The sequence below is a fragment of the Tamandua tetradactyla genome, chromosome 5, assembly GCF_023851605.1.
Source record: "Tamandua tetradactyla isolate mTamTet1 chromosome 5, mTamTet1.pri, whole genome shotgun sequence".
In the NCBI taxonomy this organism is placed as follows: domain Eukaryota; kingdom Metazoa; phylum Chordata; class Mammalia; order Pilosa; family Myrmecophagidae; genus Tamandua; species Tamandua tetradactyla.
The window spans coordinates 8,350,824-8,378,019 of record NC_135331.1 but is presented as its reverse complement, the minus strand read 5'-3'; the positions used below and the strand labels follow the sequence as shown (position 1 = coordinate 8,378,019).

The window sequence follows — 27,196 nt, the reverse complement described above, 5'->3', positions numbered from 1 at the left end:
TGGGACCTAAAACTCGGAAAACTGTAGAAAGGGCCAGAACCTGGTATAATTGGTGTGATAAACATTTAAAGAATACTTAAGCTTGTTAAATGTCGCATACAGCATTTAAGCATTTGGAAAGTGTTTTCATGGATTTGCATATGCCAACACATGCATTCTTTTTTTTTGAAACATATTTTTATTGCGAAATAGAACATGTATACAAAAAAGCAATAATTTTCATCATTTTAACAAGTAATTATAGAACAGATTTCAGATTTTGGTATGGGTTACTATTCCACATTTTCAGGTTTTTCCTTCTAGCTGCTCCCAAACAGTAGAAGCTAAAAGAAATATCATTACAGCGATGTGATTCTGTAGTCATATTTGTTTGTTAAATCCTATCTTCTCTGTTACAACTCCACCTTTTCCTTTGATCTTATTCCCAAACTATAGAGGTGTTTGAGCTATACCCATTCTAACTTTTTCATGTTGAAAAGGGGTGTCAACAATAGAGAATAGGGGGATAGAATTAGTTGATATTCTTGGAGAAGCTGGCCCCTCTAGGCTTCAGTACTTATCTGGCCTAGGAACCCTCTGGAGGCTATAGGTTTCATGAAAGTAAACTTAGTACGTGAAACTTTCGTAGAGTCTCTGTTAGAGGCCCAGGACTTCTTTAGGGTTAACAGAAGAGATGTTTATTGGGGTATGGCAAACCACGGCAATTAGGAATATCTAATTGAAGCTTGTATAAGAGTAGCTTCCAGAGTAGCTGTCCACTCCAGATTCCATTTGAACGCTCTCAGCCACTGATAAGCACATGCATTCATGTAGGTGACATATCCCAGTGGTGTATTTCTTTGGGGAGTAGGGAAAAGATGGGGGAGACATTGAGTAGGAAAGATACTCCCAGCCTCTGATCTCAGGGTGCTAGGCTAGAATCCAGAGTCCCTCCCAGGCAATTCATAAGATTTCTCCCCTCCAATGGCATTTCTATAAAGGAGGGATACTAAGTTCTAATTCTTAATCTTCACCTAATTTTTTGGCTCAAGATTCTAGCTTGTTCCCGGTGCCTGCCCATGCAAAAAAAAAGAAAAAAAGATTCTAACTAGATGTTAAGCTTCCTTTTTTAAAAATTTATTTATTTATTAATTAAAAAAAATTAAGGACAAACAAAAACATTAACATATTCTGTTCTACATATATAATCAGTAATTCTCAATATCATCACATAGTTACATATTCATTTCTTAGAACATTTGCATCAATTCAGAAAAAGAAATAAAAAGACAACAGAAAAAGAAATAAAATGATAACAGAGAAAAAGAAAAGATTATATATACCATACCCCTTACCCCTCGCTTTCATTTATCACTAGCATTTCAAACTAAATTTATTTTAACATTTGTTCCCCCTATTATTTATTTTTATTCCATATATTCTACTCGTCTGTTGACATGGTGGATAAAAGGAGCATCAGACACAAGGTTTTCACAATAACAGTCACATTGTGAAAGCTATGTCATTAGTCAGTCATCATCAAGAAACATGGCTTTAGCTTCCTTTTATTGTTGGAACATTCTGGTCCCTTTATTTATCGCGGGACCACAATATGTGACCTGTGCACCTCCCAAGTTTTGTGACACCTAGTGGAATCTGTAAAACCATCCGATTCCAGTGTAAGCTGTTATGTCCAAAGAAAAAGGTTGCTTCTGCATGTCCTCCTCTAGTAACTCATATCTGTCCTGACAGGGCCATCAAAGAAAAATGTGACTCCCAGCCAGTTTTGAATGCCAATTCCTCTGGCAGTTTTTTATTTAGGTACTGAGCAAGCTCTACCTGAATCCTCACTAAAAATGACTGCAGGACAAAACCTGATGGCTGTGAGTGCAGAATTGTCTTCCTCTTTTGCAGGGAGAATGCTGTCAAAAGACTTGATTCATTAATACAGGCCACTCATGTTGCAATGAGAGGCAACTCTGATTTTAACGATCTCAGAGATGGCTGGTTCGAAATAATACGTAAGTCAAAGCTGTGTGGGTATAAATGTGTAACTTGGTTGCTGGCACTACTCAAGTGCTGGTTGTAGCGTTAAAGCCCACTCAATTGTCTTTCTTTTCTGTGACCTAACTGCACATTTTGTTAGGGGTTAATTCTCCAGGAAAGCAGCTCCTCACACCTCTCGCTGCTTATCCTTGATGCTTTTTATGTTTTTTAAGAGGAAATCAACATGAAGTTCAAATTGCCTGGTGTTTTATGAGCTAATAATCCTAGTAAACAGAAAGTCTTCCTACTTTCCTTCCTTTCGGCAAGGATCACAGAAATCCCTGCCAGAGTCACCACAGACTCTCCTTCTCTTCCTATTATTGATCTTGGTTTACTTTCCCCCTACGTGCCAGTTTTCAAGATGAATGGAAGTTAATTTCTCATTCAATTTTAATCTCTTCCATTATTATTGCTATCATGACATATTAGGAAATTACTTTATCTTTTTTTTAAATTTTATTATAGCAGTTGTAGGTTTATAGAAAAATCATGCAAAAAAGTACTGAGTTCCCAGATTCTACTCCAGGAAATTACTTTTTAGCCTATTGAAGAAGTTGTTAATATGGATTTTAAATGTCTTATACAGTGTTTATTAGAATAGTGACTCCATGGAGTACCTTTCTCTAGTATTTTCCTGCAATTATATGACTTTTTATTTTTAAAGGCCAAGTGGATTTCAGTAGAGAGCTTTGGAACTGAGTCATGATGCATAGTTTTATTATGTAGGCCAAGTCATTTAAAGTTCCCACAATCAATATATAAGGAAACATTTTGAACACAGCTTCTTGGTGACAGCCTGCACCTTGTAGACTTCAGGGGTTACATGGTTATTGGAGTGACAAGAACTGGAGCCTGTTAGTGATCAAAACCTCGTTAATGTGATTCTTGTCTAGCATTATATTTTGCATTTTTGTTTGTTTGTTTCATTGCACTGGAGGAAGGCTGTTTTAAAATGATCCTTTCAGGTTGTGTAACATTTCTATAGGTGTAGATGCCCCTGGTTCCGGTGCAGACCCATCTTTTGGCCATGCCAGAGGCATCTGTGTGGATATCCCTGCTCGGCTGAGCATCCGCGTCCTCATCTCGGATGCTGGCGCAGTGGAAGGGATTACTCAGCAGGAGATTGTTGCGGTTGAGACGAGGTATGATCACATCTCGGATAACAGAATCAGGAAAATCGAGTGGTGCCAAAGAACAGAAACTTTCTTATTTAGAATCTGATCACTTATTTACAAGTTGCAATTATCAGCAATATTAGCAATATGTCTAAGTATTTATAAATCTATGTATAAGAGATTCTGGAAGATATTTTAGGGAATACAAAGATGAATGAAGGGTACAGTGCTAAGAATACTTGAAATCCGTAACTGTAATTGGTGTCTTAATCAGGGACTACAGCCCCATGGTGAGAGCCTGGCAGCAGACAGGCTTGGGCTCGTGAGCTATGACCCTGGGCAGTTACTTAGCTCTTCTGAGCTGCAGTTTCCTCACCTGTGAGGTGGTGCTAATACCTGTATTTGTCAGGCCTCTTTCAGTGTCAAGCGACAGGATCCCAGTTCCTACAGACTTAAGCAAAAAGGGAACTTAATTCACATTCTGAAAAAAAATCCACACACAGCTAGTTCATGAATCTCAAAACTCTGAAGCCGGGACTCTTTTTCTCTTCCTCTCTAGTCTCCTTGTTCCTTCAGGTTCGCTTCATCCTCAGGGAGAGCCTCTTCAAGAGATGGTAAAAGAGCACTCCCAGGTTTACATCAGTTTAGCAACTCCAGTGGGAGCAGAACTGGGCAGGCTCTTATTGGTTCAGTTTAAGTCATGTGCTCCTTTATTAACCAATCGCTGTGGCCTAGGCAGTAAGTAGCCAACTCTGATTGGCCAGGCTCAAGCAATGGGTGCAGCCCTAGGTTCTGGGCGAGGGCCTGGTCCCTTCCTGTCCAAATGAAGGGAGAGTGGGGTACAGAAAGGGGAGGGCTGCTGGGAGGCAGAAACAACGGAGGTTAACCACATCCACCTACTTCATAGGACTGTTTTGAGGGTTATGCGAGGTGGGTGCATAAAGCATTTTTGCACTGTGTCTGCGCACATAAAGCCAATGGTAATTTTATTGTTTGAGACAAATTAGGTGATGAAACAACTCGACTTCAAAAGCACCAACATGTAATGAGCTAAATGGGGAGGAGAGAGCTGAAACAAAACCAGCAACATGCTGGTGATGGATGGTTATAGCTGGGTGATTAGTGCATGGAGGTTCCTTATTGTCGTTTCTCTCCTTTGGTGTCTGTTTTCAAATTTACCTCCTGCAAAGGGAAAAAGGCACTTGTAGAATCTGGACCTTTTTGTGACAATTCAATATTTGTCCTCCCTGTGTCAGTTACATGATGTGCTCAATAGAATAGAAAGAATAGAAACAAGTTGTGCATCTTTTTCTCCCAGGTTTTCCTCTGTGAACTGGCAGTACCAGTGTGGGCTGACCTGTGAAGATAAGGCCAACTTCTTCCCTATCAGTGCAGAGGTCCAGTTTATTCAAATACCTGCACACTTACCCCGCCCACTCACCAGGTAATGTTGATGCTCGTCTAACTGGCGTTATTAGGAAGCAGGAAAATATGTATTCAAAAATAGAAAATGTATTTTTTTAAATCAAGTTTTGATGCATTTCACTTGTGGCTGTAGTGTTACAATTATTGTTACCTTCTAAAATATTTTCTAGATTCCAGGTCAACTTTACAGAATATGACTGTAACCGAAATGACGTGTGTTGGCCACAACTTCTATATCCCTTGACCCAATATTATCAAGGTAGGGTAAAACAGATTTCTGGAATGATTATTGTTATATTTTTGTCACCTTTTTAAACAATTAAAAAATAACACATAAATATCACAAAAAAACTTAAAACATAGAAAAGTTGTAAAAAGAAGAAAAATTACTGGTAGCATTAGCATTACCACTTAAAAATGATCACAATTAAGGTTTTGGGTTATTTCTACCTAAATAATTACTAAAAACCCTTGAAAAAAGAATGTTGATTAATTTTGTGTGTCGTCTTGCAGGGGAACCTTATTCTCAGCGTGTCGCCAAGGGCTTGCTGTTGGTGTCGCTCTTCATATTCGCTGTGTTCCTCAGTAACCCCTGCGCTAGAATATGCAAAGCTTGGAATTCTCCCACCATGTGACATCTTAAAGACCACAGGCATCTCCTTCAGTGACTTGCTGCGCTCCATTGTGCCTCTGTGCAAAACTCTAATAAATGAAATGTTTATTTTTGTAAAAAATTTTTTTTACATGCTCTGTGAATTTCGCTGATATATGTAACTATCCAGATGTTCAATGCAATGATAAATGAACATTCTCATTGCTAGGTCGGACCTAGCAAAATGTAAATGAGGGTCAACTATATAAACAAATGTTAGTTGAAATTTTAGTTTTTTGTAAATTATGAAAATCAGAAGTGTTTTGATCCAGATATGTTATTTGTACCAAAAAGAGTCAGTCTTCTAAAAAGATGTTTCATATATTTGTGCTGAATAGATTATTTCTCCATATTCCAAAGAAAGGATTAGAAGATATATAATACAAAAGGGCAAAATTAACAAGGAAAGATATGGGGATGATTGGGGACTGGGGAAGGGAATTATTATAGAGAGGAAAGTAAAACAAAACCAGGGTGGATGGAAGCCCACAAAAATATATGCTAAAGACTGGCATTTAGCAAAATTGAGTCCCTAATTTAGTTCTCAGTTTACAAAGAGATAAATATGATTAGCTTCAAGAATCGTAGGATCCATAAATTAAAAGTAAACTTTTGATGAAGGACAGTTTTTCCTAGCTGTGATAATTTCTTGAGAGAAATTCCTCCCAAGTCCCCTTATAATGTGCTATTCGACCTAACGCAGTGGGGAAAAGTGTGTCTTAATCCCCAGCCCTACAAGGAGCTCCATTGCAAAGCTCCTTTGTATTTTCTGTTTGTGCCAGATAATTTATGTAGCTGCTGTTTTAGATGGATTGTGCACACCATCGATAAATCTAAATCGAAAAGTGATTCTTTCCCCCTTTACAATTCTTGAACGAATCTCTAGTGCCTCCGTAGGTGCCAGCATTTCCTGAAGGTGTTGCATTTCCCGTGCAGAGTTCCTGCCCAGAGGGGGTTTCAAATCTTCCTGCCAATCTTAATCCCATTTTAAAAGAGGGGAATCAACCATTCATCTCACAGTTCATAATTTGTGGCAAAATGGAGGCACTGTCAGTTTCGGCCACTTGTTCTGTGGTGGTCATGCATGGACCTTCACCTGAACCCCAAGGGAGGACTGTTTTAGGAGACTCAGTCAGTTCTGGACATAGTGGGGTTGGCGTATGGGCAGATTATTTCCCAAACTTCAGCTGTTTGACTTCCCCTCCACAATCCTTAACATATATGCTAATTACTGTACTGTTATTTAAATAGAATTGCTTTAAAAATTTTTAGCTTCGACTTAAGCAATAATATTCATGAAATTATAGGTTTGGTGTTCTGGTTGTATTTTTCCTAATTTATATAAAGTATGTAACTAATGCCATAAACGTTTTCCTCCTCAAATACTACTATTTGTATTAATTGGGGAAACACTGGATTCCTTCTCCAACTGATCACATCACATAGAGTCTTTTACCAAGGAAAAGGATATACCTACTGATTGATTAATTTCAGTAATGCAGGAAGTCTTTCTATGGCCATTAGTGTAACTGGAAAATTAAATTACCAAATGACAGGTCATTTAGCCTGGTTTTGTGGATTTTGATAGGATGCCCTGGGTGAGAGGATGTAAAAGGAAAAAAATCACTTTGGCAGTAGGATGGAATCTGGGAGGCATACTGTAAGATTTTAATTTTCTAACACTGGTACATTCATACATGTGTTCAAGAGACATTTACTGAGTGGTTGTTACATGCCACACCCTGGAAATTCTACTTGCAAGGGGGACACACCACAGTGACCAGGATGATGTCCCTCTCTGGTGAGCTTACACCCTAGCGGGGGTAGCCTGGAAATAAATAAGGTGATTTCAGATAACGGTAGGTGCAATGGAGGAAACAGAACAGGGACAGGATGGGGTGGGAAGGGAGAGAGACTTTAAAGGGGAAGTCAGGGAGAGCCTCTTAGAGGAGGAGACATTTGGGCTGAGACTGCCTTGAAAAGGAGGACCTGCAAGTTCAAATGCACCGATCTGGGCGTGTTGGAGAAAGAGTAAGGCGGCTGGTGCAGTGGGAGCCAAGGGAGTCCTGGGCAGGCGGTACAGGAGTTCAGGGGGCGGAGGCCAGACCACGTGGGGTCTTGCTAGCTATGGTAAATTTGAATTTTATTCGCAATGCAGTGGGAGAAGCCAGAGGATTTCAAGTAGGTTCACGGCAGAGTTTCCCCTTGTTCCGAAGAGATCACTGGAGCTGCTGAGTGGAACTTGTAACAGGCAAGAGCAGCGAGCGGCATAAAACTGTTACGACTACAGATCCTGCTTTTGGGTCTGCAAGAGGGAACAGGGTCCTCAAGAGAAAAGCAAGTGGTAGAAGCCAGAGGCGAAGACCTCATATTGTAGAATTCCATTTTTATGAAATGAGCAGAGTAGGCCAGTCTATATAGAAAAAGGAGTTCAGTAGCTGTCGGGGGCTGGCGATGGGAAAGGGGGTTGCAGCTGAGCAGGAGGGATCTTTTGAGTCGATGGAAAGGTTCTAAAATTGGACTGCGACGATGGCAGCACAACCGCGTAAATTCACTAAAAAAAGTCACAGAATTGTATGTTCAAAACGGGTGGATGTTAAGGCATGTAAACGAGAACTCAACAAAACATGAAAACTCTCTAAAACCTAAGCGAGGGCTGTTGGCCCTTGGGGTCCGGCAAGAGCGCGGGAAACATGGGCCTGCAGCACCCGGGATTGGCGCTGGTTGGCCCGTGTGGCGGCGGCTTGCGGGGTGAACTCCGGGCGGCCATTGGTCGGCCGGCTGGGGGCGGGCGCACGCGCGCGCGGGGGGCGGAACCGGAACCGGCCGTGGCTTGGGGGCGGGGCTTCGCTGGCGGTGGTGGCGGCGGCGGCTGGAGTGGTGGCCGTAGTGGTAGGAGCTGGGCGGCTGGACCCGGGGCGGCCGCTGCAGCCCGAAGCCCCATGGTGCAGGGTCGCGGCGGGGCCGCAGGAAGAACCCAAGGCCCGGGCCGCCCCGGTTGACCGTGCGGGCCCGCCGCCGTCGCCCGTCGGGGCCTGCGGGGGCGCGGGCCGGCTCGCCATGGGGTCCCTGTTCCGGAGCGAGACCATGTGCCTGGCGCAGCTCTTCCTTCAGTCCGGCACGGCCTACGAGTGCCTCAGCGCCCTGGGCGAGAAGGGCCTGGTCCAGTTCCGAGACGTGAGTGTCGCCCCGCGAGACCCCGGCCGGTCCCCGCCCGCGGGCCGCACCTGCCGGCCGAGCGCTTTCAGATCCCGCTCTTCGTTTCGGCCTCCGCTCGGCCGGCGCTTGGGGAGGGAAGCGCCTCTGTCTCCTGTTCCCCGGCGGGTCCCGCAGGTCCCGGTCCAGAACGCAGGTCTCGGAATCCCTGGGCCGAGGCCGCTGTGCCCGGGATAGTTGGGAACGCTTCTGTGTAGGTCTTCATCACCCCCCGGGTGGCCTTTGTCAAATGCTTCGGGGCACCGTCTCGGCCGGACGCTGTGCTATGGCCTTTTGGAGGCTGTTTTGGAACTTTACGAGGGTGGCGGGAGACATATATTAAGCGAGTGGATAAGTAAACAAGAAAATGTTTACTATAAAGAAGAGAAACCAGATGGTGCGATGGTCACTTGGTGGGAGGTACATTTGAAGGAGGTGGCTGAGGAAGGCTTCACCGAGGAGGTGGCGTGTCCGCTGAGACCTGTATAGGAAGGAGCCGACCGTGGAGGGTCTGGGGAAGAGGGTCCCAGGTGGACGGATCAGGAAGAGCACACACCCTGAATAGAAGGAATGAACTCGGTGTCAGCTCCTGGCGGGAGGAGTTTTTGTTTGTTTTGTTCACTCATGTGGGACGGTGAGATGGAATTGGAGCGGGATCAGTGTTTGTTGAACGGAAACCCTCTCCCCAACAAGTAATAATAAACCCTTGTTTATGCTTTGTTTACTTGTTTATTGTTGTCCCCACCGTGGACTGTCGATCCCCAGGGGTAAAGACCTTGTCTATCCTGTTCACTACTGTTTCCTCAAGGTGAGCGCAGTACCTGCCAGAGTAAGCACTTAATAGGCATTTGCTGAATGAAGGACAAGTTTCCTCTTGAATGCCCAACGTGTGCCAGGCACTATTTTTCTTTTTTTTCCAAAGGTTCAACATCAAAAATTTATCAAGTGTAAAAACTCAGTCTGTTTGATACAGTTAGAATGATTAATTTTACAAATAGCTATGAGAAACAGCACATCTGACAAACTGAAGAGTTGGAAGAGAATTCAGAAAGGAACTATTTCCTTTCTGAATTAAGAAAAGTTAGTTCCGAATTAAGAAAAGTTAGTTCCATCGTTTGCATTTTTTTCTTCCTCATCATTTTAACGTCTCTGTTGTACTTCTTAAGTCAGAGGCTTTCCTGAGGATTCCATTTATCAGACAGGTACTGGCTTGCTTTTCAGCAACTCTATCATGGCTGATTTACTAATATATCCTATAGATTTTTTTTTCTTTTTTAAGTGAGCTTCGTTTACTTAAAAAAATTTTTTTATTAATTAAAAAATCAACAATAAACAAAACAAGATATTCCATTCTCTATATATAATCAGTAATTCTTCATATCATCACATAGTTGCATATTCATCATTTCTTAGAACATTTGCATCGATTTAGAAAAAGAAATAAAAAGACAACAGAAGAAGAAATAAAACGATAGTAGAGAAAAAAAAAGTTATATATACCATACCCCTTACCTCTCGTTTTCATTTACCACTAGCATTTCAAACTAAATTTATTTTAACATTTATTCCCCCTACTATTTATTTTTGTTCCATATGTTCTACTCTTTTGTTGATATGGTAGATAAAAGGAGCATCAGGCACAAGGTTTTCACATTCACAGAGTCACATTGTGAAAGCTATATCATTGTTCAGTCATCCTCAAGAAACATGGCTACTGGAACACAGCTCTACATTTTCATGCAGTTCCCTCCAGCCTCTCCACTACATCTTGACTAACAAGGTGATATCTACTTAATGCGTAAGAATAACCTCCAGGATAACCTCTCGACTCTGGAATCTCTCAGCCATTGACACTTAGTCTCATTTCACTCTTCCCCCTTTTGGTCGAGAAGATTCTCTCAATCCCTTGATGTTAATTCTCAGCTCATTCTAGGGTTTTTCTCAGTCCCTTGATGCTGAGTCTCAGCTCATTCCAGGATCTCTGTCCCACCCAGGCAGTATTTTTGGTGCTGGGGATTCAGTGGTGAACAAGGCAAGTCCCTGTGCTCACGGAGCTCACAGTCTGGAAGGAGACAGATAAGCACACATCCTGGTTTGAACTGCCTGTAATTACAAGTGCTATGAAGGAAAAAGAGCAGGGTGTGGAAGGAAGCCTATTCAGCAAGACCTAATACTTACCTACTGAAAGTCACTTCAGGTGAACATTTTATCTCCTGAGTCACAACTTTCATCTCTGGACTATTTGTCTTTCTGAGGAGTCCTTAATTTCAAAATGCAGTGGTACTCCTCACCAGGATCTAATGTCAGTGGTCCTTTGATTGACCTCAGAGGCGATTGTAAGATCAGGGAGAAGCTCCTGAGTGACAGTGAAGCTACAGATAAGGCCCACAGGTCTTCCTGGGTGCTGGAGCCCCTGGGGCACATAGTGCCCACTTGCCTGGCAGGTGCTGTTGCTGCGTTTTTAGGAGCAGGAAATACTCAGGAAAACAGTCGCAGGGCAGCAGTCTCCCTCTTGTAACAGGTACACTTGTTCATTCTCAAGCCAAGAGACTTACCATATTTAAATCTTATGGCTTGAACAAATACTAATCACCACAAAATTTTGGTTTCATATTAGAGTATAGCAAGGCTTCTTTTTGACTGAAAATCAGTGAAAGAAAAAGAACTATTCTTGTTTTTTCAATGGGAAAACAAAATTAAAGTGCTATAATGAACTTTTGTGTGGTACTAGAGTTCAGGTGTGTGTGTGTGTCTGTCTTCCTTGGTTGACAGTCAGGCGTCATGGATGCTGGCGCAGAAAGCTCCATCACAACTCTGACTTTTCTGCCCTTCCAGGAGTTTCTCACTGACATTGCATTCGCAGTGTCTGATCACTGACAATTTTTCTGGCTTGCATAGGCTCTATAGATTCCCCTTTTCTTTTAATAATCCTTCTAAGGATTTCTATATGGCAGCCAAAGAGAAGACCTGAAAAAGAAAGGCGATTAGACCAACCAATACCACCCAAGGAAGGGACATTTATCTCACTTTGGTTACAGTCTGCAAGCTAAAAAGTTTTCACCTTTAGTCCCACTGGAGTAGGAAAACTAATGGTATGAGTACTAGTAAAAACACCTGTTTTTTTCTGGGTTAGATGCTAGTCTTAAAATGAATCTAAGTTAAAATGTACTTTGTATTATTAGCCTTGAATTGGGGTGGCTTTGCCTCCCTAAGAAGAAAACAAAAACAAAACTTTGTAAAAGAAATCATGCAACAGAAAAACCCAGTTAATATATATATATATATAAGATGGTGGTGGTGTGGGTCAAATTCAACCATGTTTGTATCATTGGCACAAAAATTTACCTTTGTGTAAGGCTTTTACAATTTGTAAAACCATAATGTCCAATTATCCTTAACTATTTGTTACTGATGAAAAAATTCAAACTGAGAAGTTGTGTTATTTGTAGACAGCTTCTGATGCTCAGCTTCCTTTTCACAGTCTCCGTTGTATAGCAGCAGATTGTATCTCAGTCGTTGGAAACTCGGAAGTGATGATTTCAGATTTAAATGATTTCCAGAAATGAATGAAAATGTGACAAGTGAAATGAAACTCGATTCTTTATCTTTCTTCTGAGTAATTCTTAAAACCAAACAAGAACTGAGCCTTTGGAGTGGTTTGAGCCATTTCATGTCTACTTTTTGTCTAATTATGTTTTTTGAGAGTGGCCAGTATAAGCTCCGAATATCGTAAAGATAAAATTCTTGTCCTAAATGTCTTTTAATGTGGATGAATACTGCAGTGAAAGAAAAAAAACAGAAGTAATATATTTTCATTGTGGGCAATTGGGAAGCCATTCTTTAGAGGTAATAGCTTCCTGATCCCACTACCTAGAAATAAACACTTTAAACTTTTTGTGATGTTGACTGATCAAATAGTATTTTCTAATAATATTTTAAAATGTGCCTGTATATGTATTTTTATATAATTGTAATTATATTGAAAAGATAATGTTTAGTCTGCTTTTTCCGCACAAATCGTGGTTAACTTCCTCATATTATTAAATACTCTTTACAGCATTTTTTATTTCTTTAAGCTTTGTGTTATAAGTAGAGCACGTAGTACAATGAACCCTTTGCACTCGGCGCTCAGCTGCAATATAAATTCACGGCCACTTCTCTCCTCCCTTTCCTGCCCTTCCCCTTCCGTAGCAGATTATTTTGGAACAAATCCCAGATGTGTATAATTTCATTTGCAAGCATTTTAATCTTTTAAGAGGTAATCTTGAAAGCCATACCATGATCACACCTAAAAGGTTTAATTGTGGATTTCTTAATATAATGGAATTACCTGGTCATTTAAAACATAATTTTTAATAACTGCATAGTATTCAGTTATGCGACTAAATCATTTTTAACTCTTGAGGTATAATTTTAGCTCTTGAGGTATAATTTACATATAAAATTCACTCCTTACAAGTGTACAAGCAACGATTTTTAGAAAATTTGCCGAGTGGTCCATATAGCAGCATAATCCAGTTTTAGAACAGTCCATCCTCACCAAAAGACCCCTTATGCCCATTTATAGTTAATCTCTATTGCATCCCCTTAGCCACAGGACACCATAAAGCTACGTTTTGCCTATAAATTTGCCTTTTCTGGACATTTCATATAGAGGGAATCTTGTATCATGTGGTCTTTTGTGTCTGGTTTCTTTCATTAGCATCATGTTTTCCAGGTCCATCCACCTGGAAACATGTGCCAGCACTTCATGCGTTTTATGTGTGAATAGTATTCCATTGTACGCTATAGATTATACTTTCTTTAACCAATTTTCTATCATTGGATTTTTTTCCCCCCATAGGCAGGTACTGGGAATCGAACCTGGGTCTCGGGCATGGCAGGCAAGAACTGTGCCAGGGAGCCATCATGTCCCGCCCTATCATTGGATTTTCGAGATACCACTTTTTTTTTTTTTTTTTCTGTGTAGCAGAATTGAGAGGTGCTAACCCTAATCCTGGGGTTGATCTTCTAGATAAATTCTTGTGTTTTTCCATAGCTTTTACCTTAAGGTAGGTTTCTTTGTAGGCTCTTGCTGGGCCAAAGGATATTTTCAGGTTTCTTTTTTAATATTTTTTTTTATTGTGAAATAGAGTATAAGGCAAAGAATTTCAAAGTACATTTTAACAAGTAGTTATAGAACAGATTTCAAAGTTTAGTAAAGGGTAGTTTCATAATTTCAGGTTTTTCCTTCTAACTGCTCCAAGACACTAAAGATTAAAAAGAAATAGCAATATAATGATTCAGCAGCCATACTCATTTGTTAAATCCTAATTTCTCTATTATAACTCCTCCTCTTTTAATCCTTTTCCCAATTTGATGGGATATTTGGGTGTTCTAGTTTGCTAGCTGCTGGAATGCAATATACCAGAAATGGAATGGCTTTTAAAAAGGGGAATTTAATAAATTGCTGGTTTTCAGTTCTAAGGCTGAGAAAATGTCCCAATTAAAACAAGTCTGTAGAAATGTCCAATCTACGGCATCCAGGGAAGATACCTTGGATCAAGAAGGCTGATGATGTTCAGGGTTTCTTTCTAAAGTGAGAAGGCACGTGGTGAGCACGGCATCATCTGCTAGCTTTCTCTCTTGGCTTATGGTTTCATGAAGCTCCCCGGGAGCTGTTTTCCTTCTTCATCTCCAAAGTGCTGGCTTGTGGACTCTCTGCTTCGTGGTGCTGCAGCATTCTCTGCTCTCTGAATCTCCTTCATTCTCCAAAATGTTTCCTGTTTTATAGGACTTCAGAAACTAATCGAGACCCACCCAAATAGGTGGGGACACGCCTTTACCTAATCCATCTTAACAAACTCTTGATTAAATTGCATCTCCAGGGATATGATGTAATTACGGTTTCAAACATACAATTCTGAATAGGGATTAGAAGAAACAACTGCCTTTACAAAATGGGATTAGGATTAAAACATGACTTTTCTAGGGGCCATACATCATTTCAAACCAGCACATTCCACCATCTGGACCCTAAAAAAGACATGTTTTTCCCATATGCAAAATACATTAATTCCATCACAATATCAGAAAACTTTAAAGCATTCCAGTAACAATCAAATACAATGTAAAGTTAAAACCAGTACAAAGTCTCATCAGAGTTAGGTACAAGTGTGGTCTGTGCTCAGGCAAATTTTCCTCTGTCTCTGGACCTTTGAAAACTCATAACAAGTTATTTGCTGCCAACATACAAAGGAGGAACAGTCATGGGATACATATACGCATTTCCATAAGGAGGAAGGAACACAGGGGTCACTGGATTTTGAAAACCCGCAGGGCAAAGTCCATTAGATTTCAAAGTCTGAGAGTTGTTTATCTTTGGGGCTTCTGAAAGCACCCACTCTTTTCAAAGAGGCCTGCCTCTCTCCAAATGCAACCTTGGGGAATACTGGGGAGACCACCTTTTTCTTGGCTCCACCTTCTCCAAGGAGCAGGGCTGCACCCGGATCTCTGCTGTCTTCAGGGCACATGCTCAACCCCTCCATGTGGTGGCAGCTAGGCTGTCCCTAAACCCCAAGGAATGTGCTTCACCCTCTCCAAGGCCTGAGGTGGCATGACTCTTCCACTGCCACGAGTTGGAAAGCCCATCCTCTGCCTTTGGGGCAAACTCACCCTCTCCATGGGCTTGGATGGGTCTGCTCTCCTGGCCTGAGGCTTCTTGACTTCAGACTTCAGCCGCCATGGCTTTGCCTCTGAAGTTATTTTAACTTCACTAGTGTCCCTTCTCTGAACCTCCCCCAGTACAGACTGGCAGCGGCTCTGTTTATACAGTTCCCACAGCACTGTTGTTGGCTTTCTATGCAGTAGCCTTGAATCATACCCGTCAGACATAAGGAATTTCCACAAATCCTTCCTGGATAACTCCATGTCTGATCCTGGCTTTCTCTGAAATGGCTGACTGGTTCGACAATTGGCCAAATCCTCACATGGGGCACTATTCTTTGGCGTCTCCCCTCCTGGAAGCCCAGAATTTTCCAGAACATCAATTTCTGCTTTCTTTCTGCCCAAGAGTTCAGTTTTCAGCTTATCTCTTTCCTGTCACATTTCACTATAAGCTGTGAGGAGAAACCAGGCTGCACCTTCGACATTTAATTTGGAGATCTCTTCTGCTAAATATCCAAGTTCATGGCTTTTAAAATCAGCCTTCCAGCCAAAGCCACTTGTCAATTTTGCCAGATTATCTGCAATTTTAAGACAAGGCTCATCTTCTTTCTAGTCTATAATAACACACGCCTCATTTCTATCTAAGGCTTTATCAGAAGTGTCTTTAGAGTACACATTTCTACCAACAGTCTCTCCACAGCATTCTAGGCCTTCTCTGTCAAGCTTCTAACAACTCTTCCAGAATCTTCCCCTTGCACATTTAAAAAGCCGTTCCAACATGTTTGGTATTTGCAAACTGTAGCAGCACCCCACTCCTGGTACCAAAATCTGTTCTAGTTTGCTAGCTGCTGGAATGCAATATACCAGAGACGGAATGGCTTTTAAAAAGGGTAATTTAATAAGTTGCTAGTTTACAGTTCTAAAGCAGAGAAAATGTCACAATTAAAACAAGTCCATGGAAATGTCCAATCTAAGGCATCCTGGTAGAGAGATTCCTTGGTTCAAGAAGGCTGATGAAGTTCAGGGTTTCTTTCTCAAGTGAGAAGGCACATGGTGAACACTATCACGGTTTCTTTCTCGGCTGGAAGGGCACATGGCAGGCATGGCGTCATCTGCTAGCTTTCTCTCTTGGCTTCTGGTTTCATGGAGCTCCGCGGAGGCATTTTCCTTCTTCATCTTCAAAGCACTGGCTAGTGGACTCTCTGCTTCCTGGTGCTGCAGCATTCTCTGCTCTCTCTGAATCTCTTTCATTCTCCAAAATGTTTCCTCTTTTATAGGACTTCAGAAACTAATGAGACCCACCCAGATGGGTGGGGACACGCCTTTACCTAATCCAGTTTAACAAACACTCTTGATTAAATTGCATCTCCAAGGAGATGATCTAATTACAGTTTCAAACATACAATACTGAATAGGGATTAGATGAAACAGCTGCCCTTACAAAATGGGATTAGGATTAAAACATGACTTTTCTAGGGTACATACATCATTTCAAACCAGCACATTGAGCTATGCCAATTCTAATTTTTTTCATGTTGGAAAGGGGATTGTGTAATATGGGATAGGGGGATGGAACTGGTTGATGTTCTTGGAGAGACTGCCCCTTCTGGGTTTCAGGATTTACCTAGCCTAGGAACCATCTGAAGGTTTTAGGTTTCTTTTCAGGCTTTTTATTTATTTATTTTATTTTTAATAGTAGTTGCCAAATGCTCTCCAGAAAAGTATCTCAAAACCTTACTAATAACAATTTTATTTACAAAATCAATTCTGGGGTGGTGCAATGGTAGCTCAGTGGCAGAATTCTCACCTGCCATGCCAAATACCCAGGTTCATTTCCTGGAGCCTGCACATATTAAAAAAAAAAAAAAAAGAGAGAAAGAAAAAAAAAATCAATTCTATCTTTAAAATCATGGCTAAACCACTGGAAATTTTAAAGCATTTTTTTTCATCCTTTTATTTTTCAGCTCAACCAGAATGTAAGTTCTTTCCAAAGAAAATTTGTTGGTGAGGTGAAGCGATGTGAAGAACTAGAACGAATATTGGGTAAGTTTATTTTGCATTTTCATTAGTTAAATCATTATTTTTTGAATAGGCAAACCTTACTCACTTTAGAAAAAATTAGAAAAGGTAGACAAGCAGAAAGAAATGGCCCACATTCTCACCCTTCACCCTTCAGAGATAGTTGCTGTTATCTAAGTGCTTGTTTTCTTTCCATAGTTTACCTATAAAAGTAAGGCTTTATGTACATATAGTGATGTTATTTTGCTGACAGTTTTGTTTCTCACTTATTATTGTGAACATCTTTCTAGTCGATATCAGATTGATATGTCATTTTTCATGGCTGCATATTATTTCATCATTTTGATGTACTATGTGTTATTTAACCAATCCCCTGTAGTTTATTATAACTGGAAAACATTGGAGTCATGTTAATATACTGCTTAACTTAAAATTCTATTAAGGAACAAGAGAGGCAGGAAGTGCTGGGTATACTGGTTGATAAAAATTGCCTTTTTTTCTCAGGGTTTGATTTGCAAATGTGTTTCATCACTGTTCTCTGTTAGCTACTCCAGCTCAATATCAAGGCTGCTTCCATTATCTTTAAGATCTTTAATACCTTAGCTGGAAATAGCCCTAAAGTTCTGGCTGAAATTGATAGTAAAATGATCTTAGACAGTTGACTGAAGTGCAAAATTTGTTTTTGGGAGGATGGTCAGAAAAGTCATTGGTATGAAGGATTAGGGGAAGTAATAGCACGTATTGGAAACAATTTATAATATAAGATTAATGCTGATAATTATGGGTATTTTATATTTTTTAATTGGGCTTTTTTGTTGGGGATTTGTATTAATTTATCTTTTTTTTAAAAATATTTTTGTTGAGCAATATCCACACACATACATTTGAGCTATATTATACAATCAGTGGCTCACAATATCTTTTCATAGTTGTGTATTCTTCACCATCATCATTTTTAAATCATTTGCATCATTCCAGAAAAAAGAGAAAAAGGAACTCATACGTCCCATATTCCTTACTCTCACTCTCATTGACCCACAGTTTTTCAGGCTACCCAATTTTTACCCTTTATCTCCCCCTTTAATTTATTTTTTGTCCTTATTATTATTTTTTTTAAGCTCATCTGTCCATACCCTGGATAAAAGGACCATCAGACATAAGGTTTTCACGATTATCCAGTCACATTGTAAAAGCTATGTCATTGTACAGTCCTCTTTAAGAATCAAGGCTACTAGGACATAATTCACCAGTTTCAGGTACTTCCTCCAGCCACTCCAATACACCACAAACTTAAAAGGGATATCTGTGTAATGCATAAGAATAACCTCCAGAATAACCTCTTGACTCTGAAGTCTTTCAGCCACTGCAACTTTATTTTGTCTAATTTCTCTCTTCCCCCTTTTGGTCAAGAAGGCTTTCTCACAAGGGCCTGGCTCATCCCCGGGAGTCCTGTTCCCCATTGCTAGGGAGATTTACACCCTGGGAGTCATGTCCCACATAGTAGGGCATTTTTAAGATTAAAAAAGATGTAGTCATCAGGAATCTATTCCTTTTCATATTGTGTGAAATATGTAGATTATTGTGTGGAATGTATACATCAGTGTGACATCATATTCCTGTCTCTGCAACATGCATGAGTCATTGGACAGGTAGTATTTTTGGAATGAGGTTTTTAAAGGCAGGGCAAAAGGAATAACCCAGTAGACATGTACAGGACTATTTTTATAGCTTTAAAAAAAGTATAGACTTAAAAAAAAAAAGGAACCTTTCAAATAAATTTAGGTGTATTATAAATAGGTTAAAACAATTTGCATCCTTTCCCAGAAACTTTTTATATTCAGTGCTACCTTTGCTGCCTTGTTGGTAAGATATCATTGCTTTTTCTGGTTTTAAAAATAAAATAAGTAGCAACACTTCTCAGAAATAGTCTGATAATTACTTTCCCAGGCATTGTGACTTTTATCCTACAGCAAAGAATACTTTACATAAGTGAAAATATAAACTTTAAAAAGTTAATTTTTCTGGTTTATTTTTAGTTTCTTGAAACACGTTTTTAATGTAAGTTGTAAGGCAGTACAGGTTGTTCTAAGTTATAGCATCACAGCTGCCTAGGGGATCTTAGGCGAGCCCAGGGTCTGCCCTCGTCTCTCAGGAGCTTTTGCTCCTCGTGGTTGTGATTGCCTTGATGGATGCCTGTTTCCTCCCAAGGGCGCTCAGCAGGAAGGCCACAGTGCTGTCACTTGTGACAGCTTTTATAGGTCTGTCATTTGGGTTCTTTCTGTACTTCCAAGTATATTCTTAGCCTTTTAATTTATTCTGTAGGTACGGAGACAGCCATAACTCAAAAGTTCTTTAGAGTTTTAGAAATGAAGAAAGTTTGGGAATTTCAGAAAATACTTATCCGAATTATTATTTATTTTGCTGTTGCATGCTGATCTCTCTAGGTAGTAAAGAGTGCTTTTCAGATCTTTCTAAATAAGGTTGAAAAAAGCGACTTGGAGGTCAGTTGGAATGCTCAAGAATCTTGTGCATGCATGTAGACATTTATTTTTAGATGGCCTAGGTAAGGTTGGGATTTAAAGTGTTCTGGTTGAAATTTATTATACTAAGTTTCTGTACCTAATTTGTTTAACTTTTGTTCCCACAGCATTTTTAGTGCAGGAAATTAATAAAGCTGATATTCCCCTTCCTGAGGGAGAGGCCAGTCCTCCTGCCCCACCTCTTAAGCAAGTTTTAGAAATGCAGGTAACTTGTTTCTGAAGAAGTCATTTTAGCCCGCTGTCTAATGCTTTTCTGCCTTTCTTCTCAAAACCATGGAATGAAAAGTAATAAGCAATATTCTGATTAACCCTCAGTAATAGATAATCTGTGGTAAATTGTAGCTGTAATTCAGTTTTCTTTTACAATATGAGATGTGTTTTCCCTTTCCAGATGGTGTTTTACAGAGGCTAAAGAGAATTAGGTCATTAAATCTGGCTCTTAGTCATGGAACATGTCAGAAAGTTCATTCTGGGATTATCCAAACTTTAACCTGCCTCTCCCAGTGCAGGTAATCAAGGGTTCAGCCATACGCCGTACACATTCTTTCCGAATTTACCCTGTTTCCCCTGTAATTCTCAGAAGTTTGTATGAAGGTGAGCAGCGTTATAGGGAGGGAGCAAACAGAATTCCTTCACCCTAAATTCAATGTCTCATATATTAGGGATTCCTTTCCTCTTGTAACGATACTCACTTATCTTTTAATTAGCATCTACTTATGAACTAACCGTTGAAGTTTCAGTATAAGCATTTTATAGTTCATCACACTGAGAAATAGACTCAAGTTCTTTGTCTCTTTTAAAACGATTATTAATGTATAACTATTCCATTGCTGGCTTCTCTCTTTGCTTATTTAGTAGAAAGTCATTTAACATTTTATATATGAGTAGAGTGGAGAGAATTATACAATCAGATGAGTAGAATGCAGTCAACTGGTTTGGCTGTTTGGTGGATTGGTTATGATACAATCACACAGATGGAGATTAATGTTTATAGTTTTTATAAAGTAGAGCATAAGAGATGAATGTAGTATTCTAAGTGATTTGTTTGAATACAAGTTTTCATTGACTCAATGATTTGTTTTACAAATGTATACCTCTGGTGTTTTAATGCTTAATATTCTAAAGGATGCTTAGTGCATAACTAATTATTAGAGAAACATTTTTTTCAAGAACTTTTATGCCCAGTTAATTGTGTAAGTGTAAATGTATAGAAATTCTTAAGCTAGAGACTAGCTTTTTTTTTTTAAAAAAGATTACCTAAAAATTTTCCTGTTTGAAAACAAAGGGAAATACAGACTTGAAAGAAGAAGACACTTAGAAGTATGTTAATGGATAATCAGTCAGAGAAAAAGCAAAGGAAATTACATGACCTGAAATTAGAGAAAAGACCAGTCTTAAGGGTATCACAGCATCCTGAATATTTTATAATATCATATATGGTGTGAACGTCATAGGAATGCCCAAATTAATATGAAATAATAAGTGATGGGTCCTTTATATTTTTGTAAATCTTTGTATGTTTTCATGACCTTATCAAGCTAACATAAATTCTAGCTTTTTGAAACCTCCACTCATTTTTGGTATATTGGAAAACCTGTATTTGGAACTAAACCACTCTTTAGTAATCTCTATTTTGTCACTCTTTGTTTTAGGAACAGTTGCAGAAACTTGAGGTTGAATTGAGAGAAGTCACTAAAAACAAGGAGAAACTGAGGAAAAACTTACTGGAACTGATTGAGTACACCCATCTGCTGAGAGTGACAAAAAGCTTCGTTAAACGCAATGTTGAGGTACTCAACAACATGGAGGAGGAAGTATATTTATTTAAAAAAAAATTTCATTCCCATAAGGTTGCAGGGTCTTGTTATCAGTTTACCTAGGTATTGCTTTTTTTTTAAGAGATAAATTTAGATCTCAACTTTATTTTTCGGTTGGAATAGATGATATTATATTTTCATATAATATATAGTTTATCTTTAATATATATAATATATAGTATATAGTTTATCTTTAATGTTTTTAATGTATTGGTTGGTTTTAGCAATAGCAATACTTTATGTTTGTAAAATCCTTTTGTTTATAGTTGAAAAAGATCTTTTTCTGATCACGAGAAAAAATTGAGCATTGGAAGTCAAACTCTAAAATTTTGTTTTTCCGGGTGGGCCACGGTGGCTCAGCAGGCAAGAACGCTTGCCTGCCATGCCAGAGGACCCGGGTTCCATTCCCGGTGCCTGCCCATGTAAAAAAAAAAAAAAGAAAAAATTTAGTTTTTCCAAATTGCTGAGAATTAAGGAAAATAAAAGAAATCTGTAATTTATAAGAATAATGAATAGTTTCTGTAGTGAAACTCTACTGAGCTCAGTATAGCAAGGATAAGTAGCTTCCTTCTAAACTCAGTTTCAGTTAATATAGTGCTAACATCTGACAAAATTTATTTTATCTGAGATTAAGGCAATGACATAAAAATTACAACTATTCTTTCATATAAATGTCTTCAAGTGGCTTACGAATGAGGAATGGGAAAATTCTCTTTTTTTTAGCAGAGCTGAGTTATATGTCTTAAGTTATCTTGGGGCCTTGGCACCCAAATCTAAGTAGTTGGTTATGAAACCCTGTGAACTTGTTTGGATGCATGACTGAGAAATAAAGTGTCACTTTTAATGAGACACGCTTGGTTTTATATGTCTCTTTGTAGTTTGAACCCACTTATGAAGAATTCCCTCCTTTAGAGAATGAAACGCTGTTGGACTACAGCTGTATGCAGAGGCTGGGAGCAAAACTAGGGTAGGTGACAGCAGCTGGGGTGTTAGGCTACACTGCTCTTCTTGAGGAAGGATGATTAGTGCTGCACACTGGATGAATGGGTCCCATTTTAGAGCCTATGATGGAACAAAAGAAGGCGAATATTTATTTAAGGAAACACTGCATGCCTATATTTATTGAGCTGAATTACTCAGTGTATTGACTTTTTACCTAAAAATGATGGAAATTTTTTCTTTTAGTATTATGAGTTGGAAAGAAGGAACTTCTGTGCTGTCCAGTGTTACTCATAAAAGCCTTTAACAATTGGCCATTGATGCATCAGGTTCTCTTTTGTTTGGAGGAAATGAGTTAAACTGAGTTGGGAACATTTTTTATTAATCATACTTTAAGAGTCTCTTTCTACTGTTTATTGTCTCTGCTCACTTCAACTAATGGTAACTTGTTTCCTTGTGATTATTTATTTATTTATTTATTTATTTATTATTAGGAACTTATATTCCTCTGTTATTTATCTATAGGAAGCCAATGACTTTTAGTTTGAGGGGTATATATTTCTCCAGAGAGAATTTGTCTTTACTTTTGTCAGGTATCTGGAGTGTTCTACCAGGCTTGAATCATTTTACATGAATTTCTCAGATTGTGTTTTTTTGTTTATTTGTTCTTTGATTATACTAGTGTTATATTAAGCCCCTTAAATTGAGTGAATTTTATTCCATTGTTATAAATTCTCAGGGAAGACCTTTCCTCCTCCAACCAGATACCAAATTGAAATAAACAAGTTTATTTGTAGGTTCCTTTGTGAGGTGAAAATTTTTGGAGTCCTGTAATTTCTGTAGGTAGCCCATGGAAGGGGTGTACTTTTGGGGGCTCAGGTCTCTCTTCTCACCTTATAGGACCCAGTGCCTTAGCTCCTCTTTCCTGTGCTGCTGTTGAAACTCAAGGCCTTGGTATTTGAGGGCGTTATAATACGTCAGAATGGCGCTAGGTCCTTTTTTATTTGATTGCAATAATTTCTCTTACTATAGGCTCAGCTTTATATTTAAAAGGATGTTTCAAAAATCTTTATCCAGGATTTGTAGGTGTTTAGTAGTTGGGGGGCTTTCAGAATATCTTCTCCACCAAACTGTTGGAAGTGGGAATCCGTCATTCTTATAATGACAAGTTGATAATGTTGACTACAGTTGACTAGAGGTTGTCTTTATTGATGCCGGGTTATCTCTGTTGCCTCATAGATTTGTGTCTGGCCTAATTAACCAGGGAAAAGTTGACGCATTTGAAAAAATGTTGTGGAGGGTCTGCAAAGGGTACACTATTGTGACCTATGCAGAGCTGGATGAATCCCTTGAAGATCCTGAAACAGTGAGTAAATGTCATGTTCACTTTTATAACAATGACAGTTACGGCACAAAGAACTGATGCCCTATCATCCTCAAATACTTTCGAGTGGAGTTCTTAAAAACAGGGACATCTTCCTGTTATCACAATACAGCCATCACAGTCAGTAGATTAACATAGGTATATTAAAGCTACCTGATCCCCAACTCCAGTTCAGGATTCACCAATTGTCCCAATGAAGTTTTTAGCAGAAGGATCCAGTTTAGACTCACACCTAGGACTTCATTGTCATATTTCTTTGATCTTTTTCAATCAGGAACCGTTTCTTGATCTTTACTTAGCTTTTGTGACCTTGATAGTTGGACTATTACACACCAGTTTTTTTGGTAGTGTGTCCCTCGATTTGGCTTTGTCTTCTGCTTTTCCTGTTGGGTTCAGGTTACGGCGTTTGGCAGGAGCATCACGCCATGAGGCTGTGCTCTTCTCGCTGCGTCCTGCTAGGAGGTGCACATCCAGCTGGTCTCCTTCCTGTTTGGGCTCACTGTGGTCACTTACTCAGGGCTTCTCCCCTGTGAAGTTACACCCTTTTTTCATAATTAATAAGTATTTTGGGGAAAGTATGTTCCAACTATGTACATATCCAGTTCCTCATCAGATTTTCAGTTCATTCAATTATTTTCTACAAAAATTCAATGAGTTATATTCTGTTATCCTATTTATTATTATTTTTATTTATTTATTTTATGTTGTATGGCAGGGGTCACATTTCATTCCTTTTCCATGTGAGCATCCTGTTATTGAAGCACCATTTGTTGAATTTTTGTTTGTTTTGCTTGTTTGTGTATTTTTGAGGAAGTGCATGGACTGGGAATCGAACCTGGGTCCTTTGCATGGCAGGTGAGAATTCTACCACTGAACTACCCTTGCACCCCCTTATTATTTATTTTTGACACTAAAATTCTCTGTTTGGCCAATTGGAGCTCATTCAGGCTGGCTTTTGTAACTTTTTTTTCCTCATTCCCTTCATCTTTTGAGCACTGCCTTGCTTTCTCACACAAAACGAGATGTTCCAGATTCGTTTTGTAATATTCCTCAGACAGCTGTGAAATCAGCTGTTTCTCCAGGCAGCCTGCTTCTTTTTAGTGGCGAATGGTAGTTAGAAGCCAGGATGTGGTCGCTGGTTGTGTGTGTGGTTACTGAGGTGCTGCTGTTCTCTGGCCTGTCTCACACACACACACACAACATAATTGTTTCCTATACCTATCTGTCTGTGTTTTGAAAACCAAGTTCACATCCAATTCTAGTCCAGCACCACAGGATTCATTCTAAGTCTCCATTTCTGTGTTTTTAATTCCTTTTTTTTGAAAGTGAGAAACTTGACTATAAGGAAATAATATATTTCTTTATTCAGTCAGTGCCCCCTGTTTGTAATCAGTCTCCCATCAGTCTGCCATTTCTGTTGCTCCTCTGTTCTCCCTGCGAGGAGTTCCAGGTTCCCCATTCCGGTGGTGCCCACCTCTCCCCACCCCTTGTGTGGACACCCTTCTCGCCCTACTTTGCTCTGCCCCTCCATGTTGGGTCCTTTGTGTGGATGTCCCCTCATTCCTCACGGGTTCAGAAGTGCCGTGCTGGGCTGACCCTGCAGAGTTTCTCCTCACCTTGTTCGGGCTCTGATCCTCTGTTCTGGGCCACCACTGCCTCACCCTCTCTCCTTTCATCCACACCTGATGGCTTTAGGAATAAATTGTACAGGAAGAGAAGCAGAGGGGTAGGGAAGGGAAGACTCATAATCACCTCTTTAAATATCTGTAATTTTTAGCCTTCACAGCAAAAACAGCTATATTCCTCTAAATGAGGTTAAACCGATCTACCAAAGGAAGAACAGGTCTTAGGCTTCTTAATTTTGGGAAAAGAATTTGCTTTTTGTTTTTCTAGATTTGCCTTAGGAATTTGACTGTGAGAGTAATATATCCTATAATGGTTTTGACATATAAAGAAGATTTGGCTGTGATATGGTTTTCATTAGATTCAGCCTGAAAACCACACATGCTGGGAAATCTAATCAGTTAAGCTTTTCAGTTACCATACACCCGTCTTATTTTCTGCTTTCCTGTGGCTCTGATAATTGCTGGTAGCTGTCTTTTCCCTCACTTGGGACTGGTATGAATTCTCTATGTGAAGCTGAGGTTTAATACTATTCTGAAGTAGTATTTTAAGGTTTTTTCCTTCTTAAGAGGAAATATCAGTCATTCTCTTGCATTCATTCAAATTTAAAACAACTTTTTTTTGTAGAATTTCTAAGCTCTCTTGTGCTGAATATTTACAAAATATGTGAAAGGTTATTAAACGTCATGAAGAAATAGAGAAAAGGATAGAGATATGTATATCTTGAAAATACAAACTTTTTCCTCATAATTACAAAGGAAATGGATGTACATTCTAGAAAATTGGGGAAAATATAGGAAACTTGAAAACCAAAATAAGTCACTTGTAATCCTTCTACTCAGAGAGTGCCTCTGTTCACTGTACAATATATATTCTTTTTTCTTTTTTAATATTTTTATTGAGATATTTTCACGTATCGTACAGCCCATCCAAAGTATAATCAGTGGCTCATCACATAGTTGTATATTCAACACGATCATTTTTAGAACATTTGTATCACTCTGGAAAAAGAAGTAAAAAGACAAATAAAAATCCCCATACATCCCATAACCCTCACCCCTTCCTCCTATTACCACTGGTATTGTAATCTACCCAAATTTTTTTTTTAAATCCTTTTCCCCCCTCCCCATTAAGTACATATTCTTTTAGTCCTTTTTGTGGAGATAATACGGATAATTTATTTGATAACTTTTACTCCGGTTTTAGGATTTATTCATGGTGTTGATATTGCCAGGTTTAGTGCCTTTTGGGTTCAGCGTCATTGCAGCCTTAGAGCACTTTCTAGCCATTTCCTATTCGTCAGTGTTGTTTCCAGATGCCAACAGCTGTCTTTGCTCAATTCATAAGCTAGACTCACGCAACTTCACCTGGTTCTGTGATCTTTTCATGAGTGTTGTGTATGGTCCTTATTTCATCTCATACCTTAATGGTTGTCTTCCTTGACACAGTAGTATATATGTAATTCTTTTGCATGTTGTATGGCAGGGATCATATTTCATTCATTTTTCATGTGACTGTCCCGTTATTCCAGCACCATTTGTTGAAATTTTTTGGGTGGGGATGGCATTTAGTGCTCAGGCTGAGAATCGAACCCAGGTCTCCCACATGGCAGGCAAGAATTCTACCACTGAATCACCCTTGCACTCTGCACAGTGGTATTTTTTTTAATTGTTGAGGAATCTTCAAGGTCAAGTTCATTATAAATGATATTTATTTTCCCCCTATTGTGGTTTTTAAAATAATTTATTTTGAAATGATTTCAAGTTACAGGAAAGTTACTAGGAGAGAACAAAGAACTCCCATATCCTCTTCATCCA

General features: G+C 39.3%; 2 protein-coding genes across 8 annotated transcripts in view; both read left to right on the top strand.

Moving 5' to 3' along the window:
• Window positions 1–6,589, top strand: part of TCTN2 (tectonic family member 2) — a 35,761-nt gene extending 29,172 nt beyond the window's left edge. For 2 of the 3 annotated variants that reach the window (XM_077159605.1, XM_077159604.1), the window contains exons 14-18: window positions 1,894–2,000; window positions 3,011–3,167; window positions 4,459–4,584; window positions 4,736–4,824; window positions 5,079–6,589. In XM_077159605.1, coding sequence (XP_077015720.1) covers window positions 1,894–2,000; window positions 3,011–3,167; window positions 4,459–4,584; window positions 4,736–4,824; window positions 5,079–5,200 — 601 coding nt within the window. In that variant the 3' untranslated portion in view covers window positions 5,201–6,589. The remainder of the gene's footprint in view (window positions 1–1,893; window positions 2,001–3,010; window positions 3,168–4,458; window positions 4,585–4,735; window positions 4,825–5,078) is intronic. The other variant, XM_077159606.1, reaches the window with a different exon arrangement.
• Window positions 6,590–8,052: 1,463 nt separating this feature from the next.
• The window catches only part of ATP6V0A2 (ATPase H+ transporting V0 subunit a2), a 43,246-nt gene continuing 24,102 nt past the window's right edge, over window positions 8,053–27,196 (top strand). For 3 of the 5 annotated variants that reach the window (XM_077159602.1, XM_077159599.1, XM_077159600.1), the window contains exons 1-6: window positions 8,054–8,394; window positions 17,022–17,100; window positions 19,724–19,821; window positions 21,269–21,406; window positions 22,312–22,400; window positions 23,612–23,738. In XM_077159602.1, the coding sequence (XP_077015717.1) occupies window positions 8,278–8,394; window positions 17,022–17,100; window positions 19,724–19,821; window positions 21,269–21,406; window positions 22,312–22,400; window positions 23,612–23,738 (648 nt within the window). In that variant the 5' untranslated portion in view covers window positions 8,054–8,277. Of the gene's footprint in view, window positions 8,395–17,021; window positions 17,101–19,723; window positions 19,822–19,899; window positions 20,126–21,268; window positions 21,407–22,311; window positions 22,401–23,611; window positions 23,739–27,196 lie in introns of those variants that run through there. The other 2 variants (XM_077159601.1, XM_077159603.1) reach the window with 2 other exon arrangements.